The sequence below is a fragment of the Ursus maritimus genome, unplaced genomic scaffold, assembly GCF_017311325.1.
Source record: "Ursus maritimus isolate PB19 unplaced genomic scaffold, ASM1731132v1 scaffold_7, whole genome shotgun sequence".
Lineage (NCBI taxonomy): Eukaryota > Metazoa > Chordata > Mammalia > Carnivora > Ursidae > Ursus > Ursus maritimus.
The window spans coordinates 54,547,794-54,570,048 of NW_024426885.1; the positions used below are offsets into that span (position 1 = coordinate 54,547,794).

At 55.7% G+C, this 22,255-nt stretch overlaps 1 protein-coding gene across 2 annotated transcripts in view; it reads right to left on the reverse strand.

Moving 5' to 3' along the window:
• The window catches only part of ADAMTS14 (ADAM metallopeptidase with thrombospondin type 1 motif 14), a 73,741-nt gene extending 58,319 nt beyond the window's left edge, over positions 1–15,422 (reverse strand). For both annotated transcript variants that reach the window (XM_040624772.1, XM_040624771.1), the window contains exons 1-2: positions 15,341–15,422; positions 13,207–13,649 (exon numbers count right to left, since the gene is read on the reverse strand). In XM_040624772.1, coding sequence (XP_040480706.1) covers positions 13,207–13,649; positions 15,341–15,422 — 525 coding nt within the window. The remainder of the gene's footprint in view (positions 1–13,206; positions 13,650–15,340) is intronic.
• Between the last annotated feature and the right edge of the window lie 6,833 nt (positions 15,423–22,255).

Below are 22,255 nucleotides of genomic sequence, written 5' to 3' on the forward strand. Positions count from 1 at the left end.
GGGGGGGTGCTGAGCAGGGGCTGTGGGCAGGCCGCATTACTGCATGCCTCTTGTGTTGTGAGCCTGTCCCTGGGCTGGGCCTGACCAAGGACGGTCCGCACCGCATCTCTTTGTGCCTTAGGCACCATCAGAGAACCTAACCACCTCCTGCCTTCCAGGGATCACTCCACTGGGAGTGAAGAATAATTCACCAAAGTTGCCCTGAGCTGGCTGAGTTGGGGAGGGGGCTGTGATCTGCTGGGTGTCCAGTGGCAAGTCAATGATGTCACGGCCACCCAAGCTGGGAGTCCACAGTGCAGAGAGTGAGAATAATTAGCCGCAGCGCCTCCATGATGATGATGACGGTGATCAATGCTTCCGTCCTCCAGCACCGTGGAGAGCAATTGTTTAAGTCTTCAAAAGCTTGGTAAATATTTGTAAAGGAAGGGTGCTCACTTTTTATGACACCCCCCTTCCAGCAGCAGAGGTCCCGGCCCGGGGGCAGGGCAGGGCCTCACACCTGCAGGTGCTCAGAGACTCCCGTTCTGTAGCAAACCCCCACCCTGGAGCCCAGCCAGGGTTCAGGGCAGACCTTGCCAGGCTGGCAGCCACCCCCACTTTCCATTCCCTGTGCCCAGGAGCCATGTGGCTCTGAAGCGTCCCCCCTATCACCACCAAGCTCAGGCTGGGAGCTCTACCTGGCTCCCTGCTTGGCCCTGAGTCCTGGTGGTGGCAGCAGCTTTGGGACAAGGAGACAGGAAGCAGCTTTCACATGCCAGAAGGCGGTGTGGCTGCCAGGCCCTGAGCTGAGGAGTGGCTTCCGGCACCGAGGCCCTGCATTCAAAGCCACACAGCCCAGAAGCAAGGCAGCTGACCATGGGGCAGCTCCAAGAAGAGATGAGCCCGTCCCACCCAGAGCTGAGGGCTAGTGCCCCCGCAGGTCACCTGTCCCAGCCAGACCTCCCCTCTGGTCCATCCGACATCACCCTGGCCCAGAGGGATGCCAACTTGGTTTTAAGCCATGCTTCCCCCAGTGAGATCATGCATGTAATGTTTGCCACCGAGCCTGACACACAGCAGGTCCGCAGCGAGTAATAAACGAGGGATGTGGTGGTGGCAGGGAAGAGTCCCTATGCAAGGAGGATAAGCGTGGGGGAGTGGAAGGAAGAGTGAGCCTAGTCACTGGGATTCCCATGCAGGGCCCAGTTCCAGCCCACAAGCCGCCCCTGCGCACACATGCCCCCCAGGCAGCACTGCCCTCGGTGGGGAGGAACCCCGATTAGCTGGGGCCCGTTACTGTCCTTACTCCTGACCTGGGCTTCGCACCATGAGCATGTTTTCCAGATTTCTCAGAACTCTGACACGTCACCAAACCCTGTCCTTGCTCAAGCCCTGTCAGTTACGAGCAACGCAAATGCTCACTTCCCAGCCGCCTGGGCCACTCGGCGGGTCCCCGAGTCCCGTTCTCCTCTGCCACTGTGCTTCTCCTAAACCTCTGTCTGCTGCGTTCCTCTAGTCATTCGCTCATTCATGGGCTACGTACTGAGCTCTGGTCATTCACTCATTCATGGGCTATGTACTGAGCTGTGGTCATTCACTCATTCATGGGCTATGTACTGAGCTGTGGTCATTCACTCATTCATGGGCTACGTACTGAGCCCTAGTCATTCACTCATTCATGGGCTACGTACTGAGCTGTGGTCATTCACTCATTCATGGGCTATGTACTGAGCTCTAGTCATTCACTCATTCATGAGCTACGTACTGAGCTCTAGTCATTCACTCATTCATGGGCTACGTACTGAGCTCTGGTCATTCACTCATTCATGGGCTATGTACTGAGCCCTAGTCATTCGCTCATTCATGGGCTACGTACTGAGCCCTAGTCATTTACTCATTCATGGGCTACGTACTGAGCTCTGGTCATTCGCTCATTCATGGGCTACGTACTGAGCCCTGGTCATTCACTCATTCATGGGCTATGTACTGAGCTGTGGTCATTCACTCATTCATGGGCTATGTACTGAGCTCTAGTCATTCACTCATTCACAAGCTACGTACTGAGCTCTGGTCATTCATTCACGAGCTACATACTGAGCTCTAGTCATTCACTCATTCACGAGCTACGTACTGAGCTCTGGTCATTCACTCATTCATGGGCTACGTACTGAGCTGTGGTCATTCACTCATTCATGGGCTACATACTGAGCAGGCCCCTTTCTAGGTGCTGGGGACACAGCCCCAAACCCCGCCTCCACAGGAGTGTCACAGGAGGGCTGGGATTGAACAAGACTGCTCTGGTTGCCGTTGCTGATGGATGAGAGGGGCATGGATAGAGGCAGGGAGATTAGTTAGGGAGGCCACAACGGTCACCCAGGAGAGAGGTGGCGTCTAGACCACCCCCCCAACAACAGCCCTGGTTGTTTCCCTTTTGGAATTATTGGCAAAAAAATCCCCCCGACTCCAGCCACATGGCCCTGTTCCACACCTGGAACCACACGTGTTTCACGTGGGCCTCCACACCTTTGTGGCCGCTGTGAGCTCTGCCAGGAATGCCCCTCCAGCCCAGCTCAGATGTCACGCCATCATCGCTCCCTCCTCTGTGCCCCCAGCAGTGCATGGCTGTGCTCTGTCCCCATCCGGGGGATATTCCTGTCTATTCCTCTTCGAAATGTGAGCTTCAGGGGGACGAGCACTGAGCCACACCAAGGGGCCAACTTTGGAACAAAACCCCCTTCAATAAGCATCCTTGGGGCCAAGCCTCCTTAACGAACTCCCTTGGGCATTATGGCCCTTCCTGAGAGGCCTGGTCCCCATACAGTGTGGCCACGGCTGAGGGGACAGCATGTTTCACCTAGTCTCCCCATCTAGGGACGTTGAATTATGAGGTGACAAAGCACCAAGCACTCAACGCACCCAGGCCAGTGGCCTGTCGGGCTACAGAACACAAGGCCTCTTTGGGCTGGAGGAGCTCATTCAGAGAGTGGGCTCCTGCCAGCCTCCAGGGGCGGAAATGAACTTCTGCTGCGGGGCAGGGCTGGCTGGGGGGCATGCGCATTTTCTGGACACATCAAAGGTACAAATATTTGGTTGGCTTAAAAGCAAAGGCTGACAAAAGGCTTCAGGCAACCTGTTGGGAACAGGGTTTGCATTCAGACCAACTGTGCCCCGACAAACGCTCCCACCTTCAAACATTTCTCTGAAAGGGGCCTGTTCTACCAGGCCCTCAGCCGTGTTCGGGGAAGTAGGAGAAAAGGAGACTGCAGGGTGTCTGATATTCTCTGACAAGGAATGTGTGCATAACAGCAGCCCACTGCCCTCCCGTATCTTGAAAATGGATAAAACAGTGGCAATGCTGACTTAGGGCCAAGAAACACCAGAAGGTTCTGTTCGACCTTCAGATCCTGCTAACCGGCCAGCTAACACTGTTTTCTGAGTTGGCTTCCCAGTTTTCCAGGAAACAAGGACGTGCAGAAGCTGAGCACCCTGCCCTCGCGGCGGGACCCAGGCCTGAGGACTGCCAGGACGCGCCCCAGAGGGCAACTGCCGGACCAATCGCTTAGGTTTTGGGCTCTGAAGCCGTTGCCATGACTGCTGCACAAAGGGCTTACGACCTGAGTCGCTGTCAACATTTACTTGGTCCTCATCCGCTGACCTGGGAGAGGCTGAGTGGGATCGTGGGGGAGCACTGGACAGGGAGTCAGGGGCCCCACAGTTGCTGTGTGACCCTGGGTGAGTCTTCCCCTCCGCGAGCCTCAGCTTCCTCGTCTGGAAAATTAAGAGGGGACCAAGAGGCCCTAAAAGCCTCCTCTGGACACAGCTGTCTGCACGCAGGCCAAAGCCAGGGAGAGCTGTGCAAATGACGCTGAGCTGAACTCATCACTGGAGGTTTTCATAACACAAGGATTATTTGTGCTAACAGGAAACTCGGCTCCCAGAGCCGAGGCAGTCTGCAAAGATTACTGTTATTGTTGCCATCCAAGGCATTGTTGTTGTTTCTCAGGCTCTGAAAGCAGGGCAAGGCCTACCTGCTGAAAACGGAATGCCAGGGCCAGCAGATGTCTTGGAAACGTCCCACGGCACAAATCTTCTGGGTCCCCTCCAAAAGCCCACCCCCCAGTCCTCTGCCCCACTGAGCACAGGAGGCAGAGGAAACGTAAGCACAGCCCCCACCACGCTCAGCGGCCCAGAAGCCGCCCTCCCTCCAGCCAGCCTGAGGATGCCGGGGAAGGAAAATAACACCAGCCCCCAGACCAGCCCTCACTGGCTCTGCTCAGGAGAAACAGCAGTGAGGTGATGTCTGGCTTTTATTCCATATCATAAATAAGTTATTAATTCAGGGCAGACAGCACGGCCCAGCCGTGGGGAGACTGGGGAGGTGAAACTCTGCAAGACCAGACCACCTTGAGGACCAGAAAACTACCCAGGACCCAGACCCTGCACGTCCGCTCAGACAGAGAGAGGCCCTGACGGGACAGGGCCTTCTGGGAAGCAAGAAGAGCACTGAACAGGTGACCGGAGGTCTGGAAACAAACCTACTGTGGATCCTGCCTCAGTCTCCATATTTATTCCAAGAGGTCAATGATCGTGATAAAGCTACCATTTATTGCTCTAGGCATGAGGGCAGCACGCTTGATTTCTAATGAAGAAAACCACCAGGTAGGATACCCACTTTACAGGTGTGGAAACTGAGGCTCCGAGGGGTCAAGTGACTTGCCCAGAGTCCGTGTGGGAGAACGCCTGCAAAGATGGCTGCAGTCCTCCTGGCCCTGTCCACGCGCCTCTTTGCTGTGAGACTCCGCCACCCCTGGCCTCCAGAGGTGGCCTCCATTCCCCTGCTCCGGGAGAATCTAGTCTGGCCTGGTGGCTCACTTTGACCCACAGAACGCATCGAAACAGCATCAGGCAACCTGCCAGACCAGGCCTGGAGAGGTCCTGCAGCTTCGGACCGCGCACCCCCTGACACGGCTGTGCGAGAGGCCTGTCTTGCCCGGCGGACGGAGAGTGCGGGGCTGCCTGGCCAGCGCTGACGCCGGATGTGGGAATGGGGCCCGCTCGGGCCTTCCAGGCCAGCCCCCCCTCCAGCTGCGTGCAGCCGCAGGGGAGCCCAGGAACAAGAGCAGAGGAACCGCCTGGCCAACCTACAGCGTGAGAGAGAACGTGTGGTCACTCACTGTACGTGCGTCCGCTTGAGGCCAGTCTGTCACCCGGCCGTGGGTAAGCGGTCCGGCCCCTCGGTTTCCCCCGTGGTATCGCTCCCCAGCCACAGCTGGGCTGCCCGGCTCCTGGGCTGTGGCTGAGGTCCAGGCACCCTGTGCTGACCACTGCTCCGCCCCCGCGGCCCCCAGGCCCCCACGGCCCGCACCCAGGAAGGGCCGCTCCCCAGCTGAAGGTCCGCGGTCGGCCTGGGGAGGCACGCCGTGAGGAGTTCCCTCTCCCCCCAAAGAGACCCTCTCCTGTTTTCATTCTACAAGCAGGAATTCTAAAGCGCAGACCCAGGGTTTCCCCGGGGAGCGAGCCTGGTAAAGCGGGTGGTGCCCTCGGACAGGTCGGGAGCTCCGAGATGGAAAGGACAGGGCGGCCGAGAGCAGGGAGGCAGTCAGGCCTCGGCTCACACACCCACTCAGTCCCCCGGGGCGCGGCTGCGAGGACCACACGCTGGGGATGCGGACTCGGGGGACAGCGTGCTGCCGTGGACCGGCCTGTCTGCCAGGGGTGAGGAGAGGCAAACGTAAGCTTTATGCCACCCTAGAAGCAAACCCTCTACCTTCCCTCACCGGGTCGGCTCACCCAGCAGCCACCGGGAGCCCGCCCCGAGGCAGGCCCTGTGCCAGGGTCCTAAGGACACACAGGTGACTAAGCTCAGACCCCACCCTTGGCGAACCCAGTGGGATCGCTCCCGGTGAGAATGCAAACCGGGCCGGGAGCAGGGTGCACCTGAGAAAAACTAACAGGCCTGGTGGGGTCAGGACGGGGATGAGCTCTGGCTGCCTAGCTGAAAGCCCAGGGACCTCTTGGGGGCATGGGGGGCGGTTAAGCAGACTAAGGAGATGCTCTTGACTTCTTTCCCATCACCCAGCCCCTCAGACCCAGCAGACGCAACCCGTAAGCGCCCACCATCCCACAGCAAGAGCCAAAGCACTCCCAGTACTGTGCTAATAAGCCCCTTGCACGCAGGACAACTCTACGGAGTGACCTCTATTACAATCCCCACTACACGGACGAGGAAACCGAGGCCCAGAGAGGCCCAGTAATTGTCCAAGGCCACACAGCATGTAAAAGCCGGAGCTGGGATGTCAGCCCAGGTCATCTGGTTGCAGGGGCCATGCTGTCACCCCCTCACCAACTGCCCTGCTGGCAACCCGAGGCCTCTAGCTAATTGCCCTGCTGTGCTGGGCCCACACACTGTCTTACCGAATAGAACACTTCGCTTCAAAATCGTTATTGCTAATTTCTCCTTCAAATACTCAAAAATCTTGTGAAGCCAGGCTGGCCCTCACTTTAATTTTTTTTTTTTAAGATTCTATTTATTTATTTGACAGAGAGAGAGAGACAGCCAGCGAGAGAGGGAACACAAGCAGGGGGAGTGGGAGAGGAAGAAGCAGGCTCCCAGCAGAGCAGGGAGCCCGATGCGGGGCTCGATCCCAGGACTCCGGGATCACGCCATGAGCCAAAGGCAGATGCTTAAGGACTGAGCCACCCAGGCGCCCCTGGCCCTCCCTTTAAACGGGGCACAGTCCCACCTCCCGTACTATACCTGGCCTTTTCTCTTTCTCCTGGGACTCCCTGCTCCTGGAGGGCCCTGAAGGCACGGCCGCCTGTGCTGCACGAGCCCCAGCCTGTGCTCCGTGCTTAGATCAATGAGAAGATGTAAGCCAGTCTCTGGCTTCTGGGAACCAGGTGGCCGAGACGGGGGTTGTAGCAAGCGGAGGGAAGGGGACGGCATGGTGGGAGGTGCGAACACCACGAACAAAGGTGGGGGGCTGCAGAGTCAGGTATGAACACATCAGCTTGGCTGGGGTGGGGGTCTACAGACAGAAGCCACTTTCCAGGCTGGGGAAGCAGGGGGAGCAAGGAGGTGAGGCCAGACCACTTCTGTCCCTCCCAGGGTTGTCAGCACACCTGGGTAAGGGCAGGCGGCCCACAGGCCACGAGGTATGGAGACAGGCCAGCTGGGCGGCTGGAGGAGGGCACCTCTGGAACTCCGAGCCTCACACTCCACATCCCCAGGGCAGGGGTGAATGGCAGGGTAGAGCCGGGGCTTCCCAAGGAGCTGCCGGGTCAGCCCACCGCCCCCAGCTGGCAAGAAGAGGTGCTGACAGGAACACCGGTGAGCCAGAGGCCAGTCTGTGACACCAACGCGCTATAGCCTCTTACCCCAGTACGAACGTACCTCGAGCTTACAAACCTCCCGTGGCTCCCTACGGCCATAGGGGCAAGTCTAAGCGCCACGGGGAGGCAGGGATCTTCCAACCGACATTTTCACTGCTCCCCCTCTCCCATGGAGAGCCGGGATGACTCACCATTTCCCAAATCCGGGGAAGACACAGGATTTCCTTCCCTGCAGAAGGCCTCCAGTTTCTACCTCTTGGCTTTGAGAACTCCTATTATGGCTTTAAAACGTGGCCCAAATATGCTCTCCCCTAGGAAGCCTTCCCTGAGCGCCTCTCCTTCTCAATGTTCACCTCCAGGCCGCCCACCGAGGGCATTCTACTTCCCTGCATTCCCACAAAACGCTGAGGCTCGGTGCGGTCTGTCTTGTTTCACTCCGTCCACGGCGCAGATCTGCCTTCTCTTTCAGCTGTGGGCTTCTGGCGAGGGAGACAGGGTTGAGTTTCATCCCTGCACCCCAGGACCTGGTCAAGGGTGGGGCTCTGGGCAGGGGCCCACGGAGTGTTAACATAGTACTCCCCTGAGCCTCTCAGTATCCCTGTGCAGGAGGGCACGTGGGGTTATCTCAGATGGGCCGTGACGCTCACACTTCCACGCACCGAGCAAGCGCCAATGGGCCGATCGTACGGAGAAGACTGCCAAAGCAGAGGGGAGGCAGGGCTTGGCCAGCCCAGGGACCAGAGATGGCCTCAGAACCTTCCAGAAAACACGTCTAATCTACATACTGTTGCAATACAACTGACTCTAACCATATTGACAGTGTGACAGTGTTTTCCACTATTCATTAAACTATAATTACTGTAGGAATTACTGTAGAGAAGTAATAAATGTTACTATCAAGAACCACTGAAATAACTCCTTTTTTGAGACCCCCGCCATATACCAGAGACTGCATTTTTTTTTACATTATCTTATTTAATCCTCTGGACAGTCCTACAGGTGGTTGCTCCTCCCGCCCTCCTTAAAGATGAGGAATCGAAGCACAGAGGGATTTAGAAACTCACTCGAGGTCACGAACTTGCTCTAGTCTGGACCAGAGCAAAGAGACCCCACACTTTCCGCCACGCTAGACTGTGTCCTTATAATTACTACAAACCTCCAGTCCTTTCTGGGGGCCAGCCACATTCTGTAGTGGCTTTATTGAAAAGTAATTCATATACCACACAATTCACCCATTTAAAGTGTAGAATTGAACGGTACTTAGTACACGCACAGAGCACAGAGCCACGCAACCACCACCACCATCCATTCTGGAACATTTCATCACCACCCATAACGAAACCCCGGCCCTTGTCACCATCCATCCCCACCTGCCCCCTTCCCCCACTGTAATCCCCTTCTAAAGACAAAGCACTGAGGCTCAGAGAGCTGCTAGGATTCGTACATCAGGCAGGGGTAAGAAGGGGACTCAGCCCCCCGCCCCTCCTCACACGGCCTGCCAGGGGTCTACTCTGTAACCCGTTAAATATGCATGATCTGCAGAGAGTGGAAAACGGAACCAGATGGTGACAAAGCTTCCACGTGCCTTGCTTCCACACCAGGCCTGTGACTCACAGAGTCGCTGAAGGCAAACGGGGGGTGGGTGCACAGCACAGCCAAGTCCCCAGTGTCTCAGTGCAAGGGCAGCGAGGCCCGGGACCCCGAGAGGCAGAGACGGCAATGGGGGGGAGGAGCTTTCAGTCTGGGTTCTAGATGGTATGTGGGATCCCCACTCTGCTGACCCCATTCCTATACCCCACAATCCCTCCTGGACCCACAAAGCACTGGCCCTGACCCCAGGCCTCCATGTTCCTCTCAGGAATTCAGAGCCATAATCGCTAACAGGGGGCTCTGTTCTGCACTTGGCCCCCAGCCGGAGGGGTCCTGAGGTGACCCAGGCCCTCCCAGCCCACAGGCCCTCAGAGGCTGGCCAGAGGCTGGTCACAGGGGTGTTGGGAGAACCACTGCATTGATTGGCTGGGCTCCCTGACAAAGGCTCCGGGTTGCTACTGCTGCCTGAGAACATTCCCAGTCAGGGACCCTGGGGTCTGACAGCTGTCCCCGGCGCCAGGGGAAACACTCTGCAGGTAGAACATGGCCTCCCCACATCCCTTCTTCCCTTCCCCCAAAATTCTCAAGCCCGCCTGGGTCAGTCAGTCATTCTCTCTGCTGGCCAGAAGCCCAGCACTTTCTCTCATGTTTATAATGTTTGACCAGTCTTGAGCCAATGCCACCTCCTTCAGGGAGCCTTCCTAGATGCCCTAACCAAAAAATTGGTCCTTCTGCTGCTGCTTCACACAAGATTGTCATTTGTCTGCTTTTATGTCTGGGTCCTCATTACCCTACAAACTCATCCAGACAAGAGGTCCTGGCTTCCTCATTCCTAGGTCCTTCCTGACCCCCTGCCCACTGCTATGCCACACCAGGCCCTCCGGAAGAGCAGGTGGGAAGTGGGGGAGGTACCCATTCCTCAGTTTTGGTAGGAATTAACCACAGCGCACAGAACCCTCCCAGTGTCCGTCCCAGGGGCCCAGGACTGAGTGACTCTATGGCATGGCAGCAGCGGATGGGAGGGCAGTGATCGCCGCTGCCCCCCACTGCAGGGTCCAGTTGGAAATGAGGGTCAAGCCGTCAGTTTAGACGTCACACTTTTCACCAGAGCCGCTAAGATCCAAATGGCTGCAGTCTGTCCACACAAAGGGGTCTTTGTTCAAGACCTCACAACTGGGAGGTTTGCCTGGCCATGAGGGCCAAGCTCAGGGCTGGAGTCTTTCCTCCCTGTACCTGTAACGCAGCCCCGTCCCGCCCAGAGCAGATCCTAGGACTGGCCAGCGAGGGAGGCGTCAACTATAGGTTTAGAGACGTCGGGCTTCAAACTTCTGCAAGGCCTGTCCCGTGTCACAAAGCACCAATGCCAGAGCCGGAAGGGGCTCTGAGCCCATCCATTCCAGCCTCGGAGATGCACCCAAGAGGCAAGGGAGCCCAGAGAAGGAAGGCAGCTTGCTTAGGGTCACACAGCCCTGGGCCTCCAACTCCCAGATACTAGGCTGCCCCATTCCCCACTCTGGGCCCCCTCCCCTATCCTGCCCTTCCCTCAAGGTCAGGCCAAGGCCCACCTTCCCAGTGTGTCTCCTGGGATCCCCTCCCCGGTTCCATCCAGCATGGTGATGCCCTCTCACTCGCTCTTCACTCTGCCCAGAAAGCCCTCCCTGCCCTCCCTGCCCTCTGGCCCCAGCAAACTTCTGCTCATCCTTCAAGATGTCACCTTTTCTGGCACCAAAGACAACAATCACTCCCATCGACTGAGTACCATCCCTGCCAGGCTCTGGAAAACCAACAAGTGAATGCTGAAACCACTAGAAGGGTCTCTGCTGCTTGACACCCAAGTTCCTTGAGGGCAGGGACGGGAGTCTCTGCAGAGCAGGGTAATGACAACATCTGCATACACACCACATACGACTGAAGGCCTTTACTCCTCGGTGCTGTGGGAACAGAAGCCGTCCGCACGATCTTCAGCTCTCCCCGCCGCGCTCAGTCTCCTTGTCTACACAATGAGCGAGGTTAAGGAATGAGCGAGACCCAGGGTGGGCTGGGCCTGGGCGGCAGGAAAGACCCCCTGCGGCTACTAGTCTATGAGTCCCTTTCATTTTCTTACACGTCCCTGAGGACTTGCCCATGGCCAGTGGTCAATACAGAGTTTTTTGGAAGGACTGACTTCAGGACATAAGATGCCAAGGAAGGTGGGGGTTAAAATCCAAAGACCACATAGATCCAGAGCTGGATCTCATCGGAGACGCTGCGCTGTGGCCTTGGGTCCAAAGGTGGCTCAGGTGGGTCACTGCGAACAGCCCCTTGCTCTCAGGGGACACAGGCTAGCTTTCTGGAATGGCCTGGAAACAAGGAGATCCCTGCCCTGGGGAGGCCTCTGTGCTGGGCTGTGGCTGGGGACTGGCTCAGGAAACAGCCAAAGGCAGAAGCGGTGGCCTGGTCGCAAGCCAGGACCGTGGACGGTTACTTAGCGATGGTGTTGACCATGCACTGACATCTTTGTCAGGCCCCTCCCGTACTTTTACAGAGGTAGCAGAAGAAGTGGGAGACACGGCCCGGTCACAGGATGGCCAGCAGCGTCTGCGGCTGAGGGCTGTAGGAGTTCACCATGCGATGCGCCAAGCCGCCAGTCTGCTCCAGCACTTTCCATCACTCCCTCTGCACGGACACTGCGTCCCCGGGCGACTGCAAGCATCCCTTTGGATTTCCAAGCCAAACTGTGGCCACAGCACAGCCAGCAGGCTTCTGCTACGCAAACCTGTGATCCAGGGCGGGTGGCAGGCAAGGCTCGCCCTGGCGTCAGGACAAGGCCTCAGCCTTTGGCAGCCGTCCTCAAACCTGGGCTTCTCAAAGTCAGCCTCGCAGAACCCTTGCGTGCCAGGTAATTCTAGCATCCGCTCAGCCTTGACAACCAACCACTGCCCAGACCCTGCCTCTCAAGGTGGGGGGAGGGGGGCACCATCACAACCAATATGGACAAAAGCCGGTTCTTTGGAAAGCAAAAAGTGTGTTCTTTTCACATCTGTATCGAGCACCGGTACACATACAATGTATAACAGGTGTGCAGCACATCTGCGGTGTTCAAACTTCACGGAGGAGGGCAGTTAGAGGGGAAAAAACGACTAAAAAGACTCTTTAAGGGGGTGATGATGAAAAAAAGATGAAGACTGGCCCAGACAAGGGTCACGTGACATTCAGCAGGACAACACCTCGCATGGATGGGAAGACAGCGAGGAGTGCTCCCAGCCCTGCTAGGGAAGAAAGATCCCCTTTCCCATCCCCCCCCCCAATCTGACTCATCCCTCACTTCAAGCGAAAAGGCAGAACAAGGGGGTCCTTTCCTGGGACACATCAGCTCCTACCTGACAACGTGGAGGCCACAGAAAGAATGCCCACCAGGGCCCTGGGCCTGCCACACAGGCTCACAAAGGCCTGACCCACGGGGGATGGAGCTGAACCCCAGTGCGAGTCAAGCCTCAGACAGGGGCCACTGGTGGCTCTCTGGTTGGCCATAGCGAGCCAGATAGCAGGGCGTTCTGAGCTTGGGAGGAGGGACAGGTCCTGAGAAAGGGAGCTCCCAGAGCAGGGCACTGGGGAAGAGCAGGAAGACTTTAGGACCAAAGACAGTGGGGGATGAGGAAGGACATAACAATAACAAATCGTAACAGCCGCTAATGCCACCAGAGCCTTGATCCCGAGCCAGGCAGGTGCAGACCACCGACCGTGCTGTCCAGTAAGGTGGTCCCGTCATCATCACTACCGCGTCGGCTCTGTGAGAGCAAAGGACCATGTGCATCCCTGGCCTTCCCGTATCTCCTGGAGCTGAACAGTGCCGGGCATAGGGGACACACACAGTAAATACGTGCATTATGAATAAATTCTCGCTTCACGCATAAGGGAAAGCAGTGCAGAGAAGGTGAGTCACTTCTCCAAAGCCTCAAGGCCAGTGAGTGGCACAGCCAGGATTCAATCCCAGCAGAGCCCGCCTTCCTTCCACCCTCACCCCCGCCCCCCCCCCACGCATGTCTGGGCTAGGCAAGCTGGAGTCCCAGCGCGTCCACGGACAGTGAGGGAGTGAATAAGGCACCAGCCACACCAGGCCCTGCACACCCGCTAGAGCGGGAGCCTGGTGGCCAGCAGGACGTACAGAGCTCTCTGGAGGCAGGGAAGCCCGCGACTTGGCCCAAACCATACACTGTGCCCATAGGAATCCCAAACACAGGGGAGCCAAGGAGAAAATGATGTCGGACTGGCTCAGGTAGCCTGGGGTGGGGGGAAAAGCGGCTCGATGAAGGCCTTGTCCCTTACCAATCCGTCGCAGTTGCTGATGGCGACAGCTGCCCCTGGCATGCCCGTGACGTCCCCGGTGTAGACACACTCCCGCCGCAGGGGCTGTCGGAATAGCTCCCGAAAATCCTCCTGCCATTCCACCGAGGCTCCGGGCACCACCAGCCGTCGGTTGGGCCGCAGGCGCAAATGTAGTTCCTCCCCAAAAACTGTGACATTGAAGTAGAGGGAGGGGCGCCCCACCCGGCCAGGCTGCAGGGTGGTCCCGTCCGGGCGCAGGAGGCTGCGGGCCACCCGGAGGTGACCTGAGTGCGACTGTGGTGCGGATGGTCCCTCCATTACTGCACTCCCTGCGGAGGCTGCTGCCGGCCCAGACAGCACGTGGGAGAGGAAGCGTCCCCGAAAATCCGTGCTGCATGGCACTGTCACACCATAGTCACGGAGCTTTCCAGAGAGACGCAGTTCTGCTGGAATAAACAAGGAGTTATATCAACATAGTCTGTGCAAAGGTAAGGGGAGACAGGCAATCTCACGGGGGCAGGGAGGGGCTCTGCAACTCTGAGCATTGCCTTGGAGGGACCCCTTAGCCCAAGTTCATCCAAGACTCATCCAGGGCTTCCTGAGTCTCTGGACCCCCGCACTTGGATGAACGGCGTTCAAGTACTCTGTGGAAACAACTTGCTCCCTGTAGTCCCCAAGGCCCTGTTAAACTTAACAGAAGAAAAGAATGATGCCAGAGTCCTGTCTGTCACTCTAGCAACGAGCCTTCCAACTTTGGGCACCCTCGAGGAATGGGCTGAGATTCCCCGAAAGCCCCCAGGGCAAAGAGAGGGATATAGCAGGATCTGCCCCAACTCCCCCGGGCATGCTGAAGTCACCACCAGGCCTGGGGTACGGCCCTCCTCCTCGCCAAGCTCCCTGAACACAGCTGGCAAAACAAACACACCTAGAAACCCAGGGGATCCTGGGCACGTGTCAGGGAGAAAGGAGGAGCTGGAGAGGGGAGGGAGGGAATAAGGTTCTATATTTTTCCAAGTTTAGAAAGAAAACTTTTTACAGTAAACAGAGGCTGCTGAGATTTCTACATGGCCCAGCACCAAGCCCGGTAAATATAGATCTTCAAAAATAAAAGGAGACGCACGGGGTGACCTGCCCACTCGGACTGAATTAAGTGTGAGGTCACGGCCCCATGCTCCAGGCCACATGCCAGCAGCGAGGTCCTCGCACAGCTCTCCCCGAGCCCAGCCAGGCCCAGCAGGAATGACAGCTCGCTGGCTTCCAGGCTCGGTGATTCAGGGACTGGAGTTTGGAGGGATTTTCATTTCCGCATGGCTCTATCTCTTGCCTCCTTGGGCCCTTTCACGCCACTGATGAAGCCTAGAAAACGAGGTCCCCTGAAAACCCCCCATGCCAAAGGCAGTTCCGGTGGGGGGAGTACTGACTCTCCTCTGGTTTTACCCATTACCCCCAAGATTTCTGCTAGAGAGAGCTCACTTCAGTACCTGAACAGAGCTCACAGACAAACAAGCAGCCACCCTGCCTGGAAAGGCCCGGAGCCCCCTCCCCACGCTCAGAGCCACAGCAGGTGAGGGCGCAGGGTGTGTGAGAGGGAGGGTGTCTGCACAGAGCCTGAGAATGCTGGAGGACAGGGCCGTGCTTGTGTTTCCAAGCCCGAGTGTTAGTGCCAGGTGCTCCCTGGGGTGTGGGGCAACCACCTGCCAGCCTGATTCTGTGAGGATAAGACAGACATGGGCACCCAAGTCGGAGAGGGAAAAGACACTGAAAGTGAAAGGCACACAGGACAGAGACAAACCAACGGGGTGGGTGGGTGGGTGTGTGTGTAAGAGAGAGAGAGAGAGAGAATGAAAAGAAGAGAGAACGAAATACAGATACAAAGACCAATATACAGCCCCCTCAGAAAAGACTCCATATGCCCCAAACCTCTCCCAGGGTCTCTCTCCACCTCTTGTGCCAGAAAGGAAGAGCACTCTCGGGTCAGCGCTGGGGACACAGGAGAAGAAACGAGCTCAAGCCCAGGGCGCGCACCGCCTCCCACTCGCTCCAATGCTGCAGGGCTCCTCGCGCTCCCTGGGGCCAGCCTGAGTCTCGAGCACCCAGGGCCCCTCGCGCCCCCGCGCGCCCGACCTGCACGCACCTGGGGTTCGGCTGCCCGCGGCGGCGCAGAGCGCACAGTGCAGGGGCAGCAGGCAGGACAGCAGCGCGCGGAGCCGAGCCATGTGGCCGCGCGCGGACGCGGGCCGGAGGGCGCCCGAGCCCCGGGCTCCGGGCTGCCGGCGAGGCTGGAGCGCGACCCGGACTGCCGAACGCCGGCCAGCCGGCCTCCGCCTGCTCCGCCGCCGCCGCCGGCCCGCCCGCTCCGGGCCCCCCGCGCCACCGCCTGGACCGCTGGCTCCGCGCGCCCAAGGCTGCCGGCGGGAGAGCGGAGCACCGGCTGCCGCCAGCGCACCCCGCTGACCAGGCTGACCGCGAGGCCGGTCGGTCCGCCCGCCGTGCACGCTCAGGATTCTAGCGGCGGAGACCGGCCAAGGGGCGACGGGCGGAACCGGGCCGGGGAAGTGGGCACGCTGGCGGGGCGGGCAGCCCGCCGGGCGCGGTCGACAGAGGGCGCCGCGCGGCCGGGGCGGAGCGCGGGGCCGGGGAGTGCAGCGGCCCGTGCAGGCCAGCCGGATCGGAGAGTGCCACGCGGAGCCAGCCACCGGGGTTCCCCCCAGAGTGCCGGGCCGTAGCCGGAGCCGCTTTCCTGGTTCCCTCGGCTCCCCGTACCTGACCGCAGGGCCCCCTCTCCGGTGCCACTGGGCGGAAGGGATGTCCAACCCCGTTTGGGTGGGGAGACGGTGAGCTCCTCTCCTCCTCAAGAGAGGGTGTCTCCTTTCTCTTCTAATGGTCTTGACGCCGTCCACTAACATTTGACCCCTTGGATGTACCCATGTCGCAGACTACAGTTCTCTGTGTCCCCAATTTGCAGTGAGCTGTGTATCCTAGTCAAGAGCGGGGCTGAGCAAGGTGAGGAGAGAGCCCTGGCTTTATGCTCTGACGCCCTGATGGAAATCCCAGCACTGAGCCTCCCCTGGAGTGTTAACTACAGCACACAGTAGGTGTTCCATAAATAAAACATCCTCCACCCTGGGCACCAGTAACCCCTCCACAGTCCAAGGTGGGAAAAACCAAGAGTCAGAGATGAGAGTGGCTTGCTGGTTTTGCAATGTTGCTGAGACCAGTTCAGTAGTCAGGGCAAATAGCCCAACTCCTGCTTAACTGTATAAATGTGTTCCTAACAATTTGCAAATGAACTGTATTTCAAGCAAGCCAGAGGTGGGAATTGGAGAAAGGAGTTTTTTTGTGTGTGTTTTTTTAAGAACTGTGGAATAAAGAATCTTTGTATAAAGTGTATAAAGACCCCTAATCTTTGTGCTTTTGAGTCCAGACATTTTGTTGTGGGGCCTTCTTAAAAGGAGACCAACTTGTGGGTGGAAATTCCCTAACCAGACTTCTCTTGGGACTCTCTGGATCCCCTGAGAGAGGCCTTGGCTTCCTGCACTCTTCCCCGATGACAAGGTGAGGCCACCCAGTCTACACCCTGCTGGGCTCTGAATGCGTTCCTGCCTTGTGGGCAGAGAGCGGGATTCCTCATCCCAGTGGCCCCCCGGCCCTGGCCTAGGGCCTCCTGAGGGACAGTGCTTCTAGAGTGAGGATGCTTGGAGGGGCAGTGCATTTATGAAAGCAGTGTCCCAGGTCACACGGCTCGTTTGCAGCAGAGCTGGGATCCGAATCCAGAGTCTAGTCCTGCATTGGAAAAAGAGACGAAAGTAGGGTCAGCAGACTGCTCTAAGCTGCACTTTGCCGAGTACAGTCTGTGTGACCAAGGGGAAGTCATTTTTCTTTTCAGGCTGCAGTACTTCATCTGTTAAAGGGGAAACCATGAGGCTCATAGAACTTACAGACACATTCTGAGGTCCTGTGGAAATGCAGAGCGTGTTCTATTCCAAGCAACACCAAGACCATCCCGTTATTTGAAAATGGCAGCCCCAAAATGATCTATATTAAGTTCAGGAAAAAGAGTTCCTTTTTCTCCTCTATCTGGTCCTTTAAGATCTGTGAAGCCAAGAGCCAGACTGTGGTTTTGTGTGTGAGGGCAGATGGAACAAGAACGCGAGGGTGTGTGTGTGTGTGTGTGTGTGTGTGTGTGTGTGTGTGTGTCCGTGTGTGTGTGTGTGTGTGTGTGTGAGAGAGAGAGAGAGAGAGAGAGAGAGAGAGCATGAGTCTGTGGGAACTTGGAGGAGAGGCTCTGAGATGACCAGGCTGGAACTGTCTCCATCTGGCCGTCCACAAACCCACTAAATGAGCTCAGGATAAAATGACCTCCCTTCTCGGGGTCTCCGTTGCCCCAGCTGCAGAATGGGGGCCCTGTGGAGACAGAAACGAAGAGTCATGGCATGTGATTGCTGATTTTCTCCCTTGCCATCCCAGAAGCTTGCTAGCCCCTTTCCTGAACCCCACCCCATTCTTCCTGCCTTAGACTTGGGAAGTCAAGAGGGACAGATTGCAGCTTGGACCCCAGCAGCCTGACTCATGAGCAGTGGGCTGGGGCCTTCCCTGGAGCCAGTCCTGGCAGGCAGAGAGCAAAACCTCACCCCGGTTCTCTACCCCCACCCCCTTCCCTGGGGCTACAATGGTTGCTTTTGTTGGCAAGTATTGTATGTCCAAGCTCTTTTCTACTGAGGAAGTCTTTGTTAGGAAGAGGGGACAGGGGAGCATAACTCAGAGTTTGGGCAGAAGGTAGAGGAAATGGCCAGGTAGAAGGCCCCATTTCTGGAGGTGAACAGGGCCAAAGCAAAAAACTCTACAGGCATCAGCTGGGGACCCTCCTAGGAAGGCAAATCCTGGGCTCTCGGTCTCTTACCTTGGGATTCTTGCCCAGTGGAGTAGAGCTCGGGTGTTTCTCTTGCTGACGGCCCTCCAATGTTTATCCAATGCTCCTTCTGTCCAAGGCCCTGGGAGAGGGGCAAACAGTTTGCACTGCTCACAGTCAGCAGCCAGTTGGAAGACACGACAGGTGCATGAGAAAGCCTGAAAACAGGGTAAGATGGGAAAGGGAAGCGTGCTCTGCATGAAGGAGCAGAGTCACCAGTGAGCACTACGGAGATTCCAGAAGGAAAGGGGCTCGGAGCAAGTTCCACGGAAGACCTGGGTCCAAGGCAAAGCCCACAGGCTTCAGAGTACACCGCGGCGCCCACACGAGATTCTCCCACCCTCATCCCCCGAGAGGTCCCGTGGGTCAGTTTGTCTTCCTTTTATCTCTTTAAAAACCTTCCTGTTGTGAAAACTAGAACGCACAAAGAAGAGTGCTATCTGCTCGTTTTCTACACAGGGTAAACTGAGGCCCAGAAAGCAGAGGTGACTTCCCCGAGGCCACACAGTGGGCTAGTTCAGGGGCAGGATAACACCCCAAGACTCCTGGCTCCTGGTCAGATGATTCTAGAGCATCACCCTGTTGGTTCCTCCCACCCGGCTACTCATCATCGGTTCTAACCTCATTCCTAAGGGAAGAAGAAAGGCTTGGAGCTCGTGCTCCTGCTATCTGAGAGCCACAGTCCCACTAAGAAGTTCCAGGTCAGTAGTTCTCAAATCAGGGTCCCGTGGACCAGCAGACCCAGCATCACTTAGGTGTTTGTTACCAATTTGAATTCTCGGGCCCCACCCCAGACCTGTTCAACCAGAATCTCCGGGGGTGGGGCCCAGCAACCTACGCTTTATCAAACCTTCCAGGGGATTCTATCGCATGCTCAAATCTAAGAATCACTACTCTAAGCAAAGCCTTGAAAATGAGGGCCAGATGAGGATGAGAATAAACTCACTGAGGGGCTGTGACCTGCTCCTGATGAAAGGCTGCCACCCTCACCTCCCATTGTCAGTCTCCAAAGCCTGGCCTCGAGCTATAGGTGAAGTCTGGGTCTGCACAGAGATCCAGCTGCATCCGGAGCAACCAGACACCATGCCTCGTGGTCCTTCTCCACATCACCCTTCTCTGCCCCCCTTCCCGTCCCCCCGGCATTCCCTTTGCACATTTCTTGGCAAGTGTCTAGTGACTGTATCTAGGAGACCCGGACGGGTTAAGTTAACCACAGTGATTTGTCATACATTACGGAACAGCTGACACCCCTGAGACCGGCTGAACCATGAGATCAGTTAGAAACAATGCTGTTTGTGCCCTGTGTGTAGACACTGTATGGTTGTGGTTACTGCATGTTGAGGGGTTCAGGGAGAGGAGGTCTCCTTGTCCTTGTAAGGAGGGTTGCCAGAAAGACCAGCTGTCCTTCAGGGATTCTGCTTCTGCCATTTCCTTTCCGGAAACTGTAGGTTTATAATTGCAAACCAATGTCCAGTGCAGCCCCTGATATTGGCCCCTTGGGGCTCAAGAAAGACAGGCAGAAAGCAGAGACCCTCTCCTATTTCTGGGAACCCCTTTGGTTGTGATAGAAGGTGTCAGAAAGATCTGGCCAGGACTCATTGCTCACAAGCCTTTCTTCGAATCCTGGTGTCCTCTTCAATGTCATGGTGGCATCCTGCAGCAAAGATGGGCCAGGCCTCCATTCTGGTCCTTTCTCTAGATCAGATGGGTTACACGTAACCAAATAAATAAATATGGCTTAATGTATTACTCCATATAACATGGAATACTGAAACATGCCTGTGCCTGCCTAGTTAACTTGGCAGCCCAATAGAATTATCCAGCACCCCATTTCCTTCCTCTTTCTACTCTGCCATGTTTGTGGTTAGTCTTATCCTCGGGCTTGTTCCCTCTTAGTCACAAAATGGCTGCATTAGCTCCAGCCTAATGCATATGCTCACCAAATGCAATGGGGACCAGAGGCAACGGAAAAGGGAGTTCTTTCTTGTCCCCTCTTTTTAAAAATTGTATTATGCAAATTTTCAAACATACACAAAAGAAGACAGAGTAGGAAGCCACCCCCCAGACCCTCCCCAACACCCCCTGCATTTACCCACAACCCAGCTTCCATCATTGTTAGCCCAAGATGGGTCTTGTTTCATTGTTACTCCCTCCCCTCCATACATCCTGGGTTATTTTAAAACAAATCTCAGACATCATCTCCCATTTAGTATCAGTAGCTAATAGATAAAGACTCTCTCTTCTTTAAAAACAAAAATAAAACAACATCAACAGCAAAAAGACATTTCTTTGTCACATCTAACAAAATTTATCACAATTTCTTAAAATCATCTTATATCCGCTCATGGTTTAAATTTCTTGGTCACAAAAATTTTTGCTTTCTTTCGTTTTGTTTTGAAGATTTGGTTTGTTCGAACTGGGGTCCAAACAAAGTCCACACGATGCGTTTGGCTGATAGCCTCAGAAGACTCCGTTAACCTCCATCATGGGTGGGCAAACGCGTGGGGCCAAACCCAGCCCCAGCCTGTGTCTGTACACACACCCCACCACCTCCACTTGTTTACACTTTCTCGGCTTCATTTTATGCCGCAAAGCAGAGTAGAGTCGCTTCCTCAGAGTCAGGATGAGCCGCCAAGACTCAAATATTTATTACTTGGCCTTTTCAGAAAAGGTTTGATGACCCCTAATCTAAACAATTTCCCCCGTCTTTTTTTTTTTCCTCTCCATTTTTTGGGTTGAAGAAAGGAGGACCTTTGTCCCACAGAATTCCACATTTTCTGGTGTCCCATTTGAAGGGCCAGGTAGAAGCTTCCAGAAGCCCTCCTACAGCACTGTACCCTCAAGTCTCGATACCCAGAATCCCCCACAGCCAGTCCCTGACGAGGGCTGAGGCCCTCCTCGGAAGCACATGGCTGCTCATGAGATGAGCAAAGTTGGGTTTCTATCAGGAAGGAGGGAGGGTAGTGAACGGGTTAGGTCGGAAACCAAGGATGGTGATCCCAACCTTCCAAAATGGGCCAACTCAGCAAAATGCCCGTGGGGGGGGGGGTTGCATCTCCCTCTGCTAGCTTACCAGCCAGGGTGCCCCTGCGCCCCAGGACACAGACTCTCCTTGCTCCATCATGCTCAGCATCTAACAAACTCTTGGCACCCCGCCCCCCCCCTTGTTCTGTGCCTGACACCAGGGAGCCAGAGGAGACAATGGCACGCCCCTCTGGGCTCATCGTCTGACGGTGTTCCCGGGAGCAGGCACAGGCGCTGTGAGGGCACGGAGAAGGGATGTCAAACCCACATTTGCACAGTCAGAGGAGGTGCCCAAGGGCTGGTGGGGAGGACCTCTTAGGGGATAAAAAGCCCTATTAAGGAGTCTGGCCCATCCAGAAGGCTCTCAGCAGCCCCTGGAAGCTTCTGTGAGGGGCCAGGAGCAGCGTTGGGCTTGAGAAAGCTAGTGAGATATAAAACCTGCTATCAGATTCCTCACTCACTCTGAGGCAGGAGTCAATGATCGTTGTATACTGGGGTGATTAGACCCCCGGGGGTGAAAGCGTTAGGATATAGTATGAGGGATGCTTATAATAGTATTTTGTCTTTCCAAAATATGTCAAATATATATATTTTAATACATATATCTTTATATTATATTTCATATTATATAATCTCTATTTTAATGTACAATTTATGAACAAACTGAGGGTTGCTGGAGGGGCAGGGGGTGGTGGGATGGGGTCACTAGGTGACGGGCATTAAGGAGGGCACGGGACGTACTGAGCCCTGGGTGTTGTTTATACAACTGATGAATCACTGAGCTCTACCTCTGAAACTATTAATACACTGTATGTTAATTAATCGAATTTAAATTTAAAAAATTTAAAAAATAATGTACAATTTCTGCATTATATGTTATCAACTATAAAATACGTAATTATATCACAATGTATACACTGCATAATTTATTATATATTTAATATAAAATTTTATTTGTATATTTTTATACAGTTATTGAATTATATAGCAATATAAAGATATCTGTCCGAATCTATATCTGATGTATTTCAGAAAGACACAATACTCTTGTATGTCTGTATTTTCAGCGTCACGGGTACATAGCAGGGTGACATTCTAATGATGAAACAGCCTTTG